The sequence below is a fragment of the Drosophila miranda genome, chromosome XR (genome assembly GCF_003369915.1).
Source record: "Drosophila miranda strain MSH22 chromosome XR, D.miranda_PacBio2.1, whole genome shotgun sequence".
Classification (NCBI taxonomy): Eukaryota; Metazoa; Arthropoda; class Insecta; order Diptera; family Drosophilidae; genus Drosophila; species Drosophila miranda.
The window spans coordinates 16869971-16877566 of NC_046674.1; the positions used below are offsets into that span (position 1 = coordinate 16869971).

A 7596-nucleotide genomic window follows, 5' to 3' on the forward strand; every position below is an offset into this window, starting at 1 on the left:
TATGGGAAAAATTCCACACACACCTCCACCTTTTTTTCCACCTTTTCAGAATGATCCCAAAAAACAAACTGAAGCGCGATTCTTTGTCATTATCTTTGTTAAATTTTAGTTACGTTTTATGTGTGTGTAGTGTGCTACAATTATTACAAAAACCTAATGCACAAAAATGCAAAAAAAAACTTCGAAACTCAGCAGCCGCACGTTCTTCAGCCACAATGACCATCGTGGCCGCCGTGGTGATTGTGGCCTCCAGAGCCGATGGCTTTCAGGTGGGTTTTGTCAACGCCAGTCGTCTCGTCGTTGGCCCCATCCTTGGTGTTGGGCTTGTCGTCATCGTCCTCGGCGAATTCGCTGAGGTCGCGACGCATGGCATAGGCGTCCTCCCCGTCCGCATAGTACTTGGGCTCCACCTCGATGATCTTGAACTTCAGTGAGTTGGTGTAAAGATTGAGCGCGGCGCGGTTGCTCTTGCGCACATGCAGCGACACGTACTGGGCGTTGAAGCATTCGACCATGGCCTGGGAGGCCTGGTTCATGAGCTTCTGGGCGAGGCCCAGGCGACGGTAGGAGCGCTTGACGGCCAGCGAAGTGATGTGGCCGTGGCGGCTCTCCTCGTTCGGCTCGGGCTCCTCCATTTTGGCCAGAACATAGCCCACAATGCCTCCCTTGTCGTCCTCGGCCACGTAGCTCAGCTGTGGCCAGGTGAGGCCGTGGTAGAAGTAGTACTTCATCTGATAGTTCTCGGGCAGACAGAGCAGGTTGCAGTGCTGCATGGTCATCAGGTCCTCGGGCTTTGCACAGCGAATGTTCATGTTGAAGTTGTTGAAGATGTAACAGGTGCTGGGACTGGAAATGGAACTGAAAGTGGAACTGGAACTGGGCGACTCAATCGCGGCGTGCCTTGCGTGCTCTTCCGTGCTGATGTTGCTGTTCCCAAACTACTTGCTGCTGCTCTTCTGGCTCTTCCTGACCCAGCAGTTCACGCACAAGACGAAATTTGGATAGAAATGCCTTCCAGATCAATAACCAGCCTGCAACGAGAGTAAAACAGGGTATTAGTCACGGTACAGGGTATTTCGAGGGACCCACGTTTCCACAAAGTGCGTAATCATCGGCTGCCTGCTACTGCACTTGCTTCTGCTTACCCAACAAAATAATGGAAGCCACAATACTAATAGAAGCTAATACGGTGAGAATACAGCCCAGCGCCGTTTGCAGCGACATTCTTGCATGCAGTGCGCATTAAAAAAAGTAAAAAACTACAAGCTAAACTCCTAGTTCTTCGCGGGAATATTCACGTAAAAAAATGTTTATCACAATAGAAATCAGCTGTCGTTCATGTTGGATCGTTTTGCAGCACTGATGACCAGGGCAGCAACGACTAGTGGCAATAGAAAATATACAAAATTTATACAAAAATTCAACAAATTTCGCAATAAGCGTTTTAAATGGACACTATTCGTTAAACTGGACTGGATTCGAACGCTTTTACTTTTAGTGCAACTGTTTTTCCAATGTTCTCATATGCCGCCACCTTTCGTTGCCACCAAAAGCCACATGAGGTTAGATTTTCGGCAATGCAAACTATTGGCACTCTCGGAGATTCCCGATAGGATACTCGACACTTTCAACAAAATGCAGGCTGCAGCAAATGTATTCCCCGTGTATTAGTTTTATTTTATATCCACCTGACTGTTAAATTTATTAAATTCGCCGAGCACACTTTTGGAACTGAACTACACCGGCACGAAAATATCTAGTGTTGTAAAGCGTGAAAAACTGTTGTTGGTTTGTGTGTGTTGGTTTGGATGAACAGCTGTTTTCCGTAATTGGGTAAGGTAACACTTTTTCGCATATTAATTTAATTCACTCAAAACAATTTATTTACGTTAGTTGAGAAAAATGCAAGAGTTTTCGGCCAAGCGCAATGCACTTTTCGCGTGCCTCGACGACGCCAGCAAAGAGCTCAAGGGGACGGCCCTGGATCAGAGCAAGGCCAAGTCGTACACAGTGAATGCCCTCGAACAGCGAGCAGGAGGCGACGCCGGATCTGGACAGGTCATGCACTATCGCCATGGCCGCAGCATTGATTGTGGCACTGAGCCCGAGGTGGGCCAGCTGAAACGCATGAGGGGCAAAGAGAGTATATTCAAGAAGCCGGAAATGCCTATTGGACGCTGCCTGAAGCCCCGCAAGACACCCGACTACCAGGTGAGCAGCGGCCCATGCTCTCTCCATTAAGAGATCTTAACAAGATCGTGGTTCCTTTTCCAGATGAATCCCCACAAGTGGAAAAAGTATTCCCTAGAAGATGTGGACATATCCGATCAAAGCAACTCCAGCGCCGCCTTGTCTTTTCTGCGGCAAATGGATGCCCAACGCCAGACGGAAGCAGGCGACGATGCAGAGATGGAAGCTGGAGGCAAGATTGAATTCAAAAAGAAGAGCAAACTGAATCGCAATCTCAAGAAGCTGGAAGCCGGAGAAGTGGCCGATGTGGAGCTGGACAAGCCCCAGCTTAGGGGCTCCAAACTGGTGATGCCCGAATACATCATTGGCCAGAAGAAGCCGCAAAAGCAAACAAAATCGAAGCCCAGCGACAATAAAATCCGTGCTGCTGGCAAACTGAAGCTGTCCCACTTGGCGGAAGAGGATGGTGATGATGATGATGTGGCTTAGGATTTACGTCAACTGTAGATATAGATTTAAACTTTATTTAATAGTCTTTACGTATAATGTAAGTATATAGTATCCCAAACCGATTTCGTATCTAAATTGCGGTTTTGTATCCCAATATCTTCATCAAAAGATATGGGAATCGATCGAATTTTATTATGCAAATGTATGTATAATCAATTGAGGGGAGTGTATATTGCATCTAGAATTGTCATACTTTATGGTAACCACTTCGATCACTAATAACTATCACTAAAATTCCTTATCATACCTCTAAGGAGGTAAATACAAAATGTAAAAAGAGGGCTGAGTATTTGGACAAATAGAGAGACGGGACACAGTATTGAGAGTATTTAGCACACGAGAGCACAAGACACATAATCTAAAATACATAAATGCGACGAAGCTTACATAGATACATACAAGAAATGCAAATATTCAGTCAGGAATGCTTTCATTATATGCAATGGCAGTGGCTATTCCGTGTAGAAGCCGGGATTGAAGTAGAGTTTCTTATTAAAGCCGAGATTATCGAAGGAGCCCGTCTGCATGGAGCCCTTGCTGGTCCTCATGTGGCCCACCAGCTCGTTGGTCTTCTTCAGTATATCCTCCACGGGCGTGTTATGGGCGTGGTCGGCCATCATGTCGCAGAACGTCTGGATGTACCAGCTGCCCGACTCGGCGTCGCGATGGGTCACATAACCCGGGGTGCTGGCATAGCAGACCAGAGTGTCAGACAGGGATGGGACATTGGTATAGGTGGAGGGTCTGCCCTCGGTCTCAACAACAGTCTCCTCCTGACGACTCAGCCGGGAAGCCGCAGTGCCTATGGAGTCAAAGTGGTTAATGGGCTGCCCGAGATCGGGTTCTCTGCCGCGACAAAAGGGAAAGATCAGCACCTTTGGCTTGTGCACCAAGTACGGGCTCACACTGGCCTGGAAATAGTTCTTGATCTTGTGGACATCCACCACCGAGCCGTCGCCAAACTCCACTTTATCCATTTCCCCTACACGCTCGCCGTGCGTCATCAGCACCATGACAAAGCACTCGGTCTGCTGTGCGTACTTAGACGAAGTGACCTTGCCGAGTGTGTCGAAGAACTGCTCCTGGTTCATGTTGTTGTAGGCGAATATCGTGAAGCCCATTTCCCTGAACAGGTGGATCAGCGAATCGCTGTCTACTTCGGCCCCGTTCCTCTTGCGCTCAGTATCTGGAAAGTCTATGATATTGATCATCAACAGCACGCCCCGATAATGCTGCGACTGCATGTTGTACGTGCCAACCACTTCGTCGGTGTGGACTCTGTCCGACTTCTTGACGTCACGCTTTTGTCCGTCAACGGGCTCCGTGTAGGGGATTAGCGGTCCACCTGCTTCATTGTATTCTCTCTGAAAAGCATGTCAGTAATTGAATATAAGGGTCACAGAACGGGCACAGAGTAGAGGAACACACCTTGCTGACACATGCACCATTTCTGTCCGCCACCGCCACCGCCGACGGCGACGGGGTATCCACTATGTCGGCCGACTTGCGGGTGATCTTCCTCTCGTTGATGGATATGAAGGGGGAGCCGGAATTCTGCTCGGAAACATCCTCCAGCAGCTTAACCGCCTGAAGACTCCCCACATTGCGCAGGACAGTAATGAGCTGGTTGTAGGCCGCTGGACCACGCTTGGTTATCTTGATTAGGAGCCGCCTGTGCTGCTCCAGCTGGCTGTCCTCCTTGCTCATGTTAAAACCTGCGCCGCTGAGGTCTTCGACATTGCGCAGCATGTCGGGCGACAACAGGTTTATTCGAACACACTCCTCCCTGATGCGCGTGTAGTTGGTGCATTTCACCAGCTCATCGAGGTGCTCGTTGATGTGATCGCGATGCTTTTGGAGCATTCCGATTTCTCGCCTCGAATGCTGCATCTTGGAAGCACTTATATGGAGGCGGTGTGAAGGACAGTGGGGAAAATTGATCGAATTGTTGTGGCAGTTTCAATCTCCAATTGGCAGTGATATTGGCAATGATTCACCTTCGGAATGAGGAGGTCTTTCCGTCTTTCCGTGACTGGACGACTTTCGGACGAAGTTGCTGTTCTCGTTTCTTTGTCTTCGTATTCGCGCTCGCAGCAGCAAACTTCACAGCAACTCTCTTGCTGGCGTGTTCCTTATTTTTTCAAAAGCAAATTACTTAGCATATATTGAACTAAATTGCACCAATTATTTAAAAAAAAGAATACTATACTATTTAAATAAAATTTCTTTTAAAACAAAAGGAATATGCCAGTGGCAGTAACTGAGCGCGCGATAAAGTGGTGGGGACACCAGAGTGACCGAGTATTTATCGTTAAAATATACCGTCCAACCCTCAGAAATATACTAATATATACTGTCTCATTTTCAAAATATACCGTAAATATACTCACGAACTCAAGTTCTATTATACACATTCCTCGTTTTTGATATTCCGTCGAATATTATTGGCTAGCTTGAACATTTAGCCATGCCATCATAATTTTATCCAATTGTTGAATCAATTTTTTACTTGACTGGCTTATTTTAAATACTTTAAATAGGTCAAACAAATTAGCAGCGACTGGCAACGCTTCAGCAACAGCTGATAGTGTTTTGATTCGGGAGCTCCGCGGCGCAACAATAATATAATGGAAAAAGATAAACCAAAGCCTCAAATGGAGAAATCTGTGAAGAAAAGAAAGTCCGCATTAACTAATCCCACGAAGCAGCGCGTTCTGAAATTCTTGGAAAAAAAGGGGTTCTCGCGGGACAACCTGAAGATGGCCACCGAAAATGTGAAAAATGCCGAGGCCATAATTGGTAAGAGCTTCCCAAACCAATCAAACAGCGCAACATAAGGCGAAAACTAATCCCAAACCAATCCTAGAGTACATGGTCAACAGCTGTGAAGATGCAGAGGCGAAGGTGAAGCACGAATGCGAGTCGCTCAGTTTCAACAACATCAACCAGTGGCTGGAGCTGATGAAGACCACGCAGCTGTCCGGGCGCTGCGAGTACGAAGCAGCCGCCGTTGTCAACTCCATACTACGCAACGAGCGGCTGCCCTCGGAGGAAGATATGAATGGCATCGATTTGACGTAGGTACATGCCCAAAAACATATATGTACATTTGTGACTAACGAATGCCTTTATAGTGCGGCCTATAAATTCCTAAGCAATGCACTGATGGGAAAGCCACAGGAGAAAATGAGTGATACAACCAAGGCATTCCTGTCCAGAGAAGTTGAGGTATGCCTTTGTCTCCCGCTCATTTCGACCAGATACAAATTGACATACTTCCCTCAGCAGCTGATAGCCGAGGCCAACACAGATAAATCGGACGAGGCGGCCCGAGACATGGGGCGGCGCCTGGACCACGGCATGGAGTACGACTATCAGGCACAGCCCCACAAGTGCAGCCTGGACCCGCTCTTCCAGGACGAATGGCAAACATAAACGCTGTTGATTCATTTCCACACATTTATTAAACATTTAAATTCAATTTTTGTTTTATACACGTACACATACTCTTTGCACTTTTGTGGCTGCATTCCATCATTAAATCCATTTATCCCACATGATTATACATATGTATTCCTAACCATTGTACGAGTACGCATAGATATTAGATAATTACACCCATAATTAAGTACTTTACTATAAACAGTTGAAGCACATTTAAAATCTAGAATTCCTTTAGTACACAATTACTTCAAGTAGTGTAAGTACGAGTATATGAAAAAGAGCTGGGTCTTAACATGGCCTCAACATCGGGTCTAGCCAAACATTTATTGTGCATGATTGTTTTCAATTTCAATAAATCTTGTTGCCAATTTGTAAGTTCGTCATAGACTAGAGTTAGAATAGAGTTTTAGTTTTGGTTTTGCTTTTTGTTTTGCTTTGTTTTAAACTTTAAGAGGCATAAAAACAGTTGAGTGCTGCTTGACTCTCATAGCATCACAATAGATCACAAGAGACAGAGTTGGTTTTCCATTATATAGTTTAGAGGATAACCGAAGAGGATGATCATACACACAATCAGAGTTACATTCAAATATACGACAAATACAAATACATATACATATAATACCCTTTAATATTACCATTAGTGTTCTCATTAAACTTATGTATGTATGTAATTTCACACAATCAAATGCAATTCAATATTCAATAATGTACACATAATATAACTCTTAAGTGTTCAGTTCAGTCCAGTTTGAGCTTTTAGTTTTCCCCTTTTTTTTTGGATTGTTTTTGTTTAGTTTAAATTAATTAAAATTAAGTTAATCTAATTTATGTATACATATGATTAAGTCCTAGTAAACCGTAAACCATATCGATATGCCTTGTCTAAGATCCATAGATCGAACGTTAAAATCAATAAAAATCAAAACTCAGACTCAACAAAAAGCAACAGAGACTTCAAATTCAGGTGCACAAGCTCGAATCCCCCAAAAAAGAGTGGAGGATCGGGCAAACATAACGACAACAACAACATAACAGATGATGAACAACAGAACGATTTGAATTATCAAAATGAAAAGCATGTCGTGTCGGTAGAATTTTGATTGTCCCGTTCCCGTTCGTGTCGTTCAGAGCATAGTAGTACTACATACGAGTATATACGATATAAAGTTATATAAGTTCTAGCGTGTTCTGTGTAGAGTTCGTCTTGGTTACCTTCTCTCTTGTATACATATATAAATTCATATTTGGTTTTCCATCTCGATTCCGCTAAAGCTACCACAACAATGATAATTGTAATGTATTCATTTATGAGTACTATGAAGATTCAAGAGTTTACCATTTACCATTAATATATATGCACTATACATATTTGTAGTTGCTGATTTATCAATGCCCTGCCCAACGATACAAATTGACTATAGATTTGGGATTCAGACAAAAATTTGTTCA

At 44.5% G+C, this 7596-nt stretch overlaps 5 protein-coding genes across 8 annotated transcripts; 2 read left to right on the plus strand and 3 right to left on the minus strand.

Moving 5' to 3' along the window:
- Positions 1-79: 79 nt before the first annotated feature.
- On the minus strand, positions 80-835 carry LOC108152001 (N-alpha-acetyltransferase daf-31). The gene has a single exon (XM_017280971.2). It carries the CDS (start codon positions 810-812, stop codon positions 207-209), a length of 606 nt encoding a protein of 201 aa, XP_017136460.1. The 5' UTR covers positions 813-835; the 3' UTR covers positions 80-206.
- A 34-nt stretch (positions 836-869) lies between these two features.
- On the minus strand, positions 870-1766 carry LOC108152002 (small integral membrane protein 13). Of its 2 annotated transcripts, none has more exons than XM_017280972.2 (2): positions 1146-1360; positions 870-1031 (listed from the first exon to the last, which is right to left on the minus strand). In XM_017280972.2, the coding sequence occupies exons 1-2, from the start codon at positions 1222-1224 to the stop codon at positions 886-888; spliced, it is 225 nt and encodes a 74-aa protein (XP_017136461.1). In that variant the 5' UTR covers positions 1225-1360; the 3' UTR covers positions 870-885. The 2 variants fall into 2 exon arrangements, 1 of the variants encoding a protein (XP_017136461.1); XR_001774778.2 differs by lacking the exon at positions 1146-1360 and adding an exon at positions 1689-1766 and having other exon boundaries at positions 944-1031.
- On the plus strand, positions 1748-2977 carry LOC108152000 (protein TSSC4). The gene is made up of 3 exons (XM_017280969.2): positions 1748-1833; positions 1894-2211; positions 2275-2977. The coding sequence occupies exons 2-3, from the start codon at positions 1903-1905 to the stop codon at positions 2677-2679; spliced, it is 714 nt and encodes a 237-aa protein (XP_017136458.1). The 5' UTR covers positions 1748-1833; positions 1894-1902; the 3' UTR covers positions 2680-2977.
- Positions 2782-4987, minus strand: LOC108151999 (caspase Dronc). The gene is made up of 2 exons (XM_017280968.2): positions 4129-4987; positions 2782-4064 (listed from the first exon to the last, which is right to left on the minus strand). The coding sequence occupies exons 1-2, from the start codon at positions 4588-4590 to the stop codon at positions 3153-3155; spliced, it is 1374 nt and encodes a 457-aa protein (XP_017136457.1). The 5' UTR covers positions 4591-4987; the 3' UTR covers positions 2782-3152.
- Positions 4988-5204: 217 nt separating this feature from the next.
- LOC108153189 lies at positions 5205-6265 on the plus strand. 3 transcript variants are annotated; one of them, XM_017283004.2, is made up of 4 exons: positions 5205-5499; positions 5567-5777; positions 5835-5928; positions 5986-6265. In XM_017283004.2, the coding sequence occupies exons 1-4, from the start codon at positions 5328-5330 to the stop codon at positions 6133-6135; spliced, it is 627 nt and encodes a 208-aa protein (XP_017138493.1). In that variant the 5' UTR covers positions 5205-5327; the 3' UTR covers positions 6136-6265. The 3 variants fall into 3 exon arrangements, with proteins under 3 accessions (XP_017138493.1, XP_017138495.1, XP_017138494.1); XM_017283005.2 differs by having other exon boundaries at positions 5210-5499; positions 5989-6265; XM_017283006.2 differs by lacking the exon at positions 5986-6265 and having other exon boundaries at positions 5207-5499; positions 5567-5781; positions 5835-5924.
- Positions 6266-7596: the final 1331 nt, after the last annotated feature.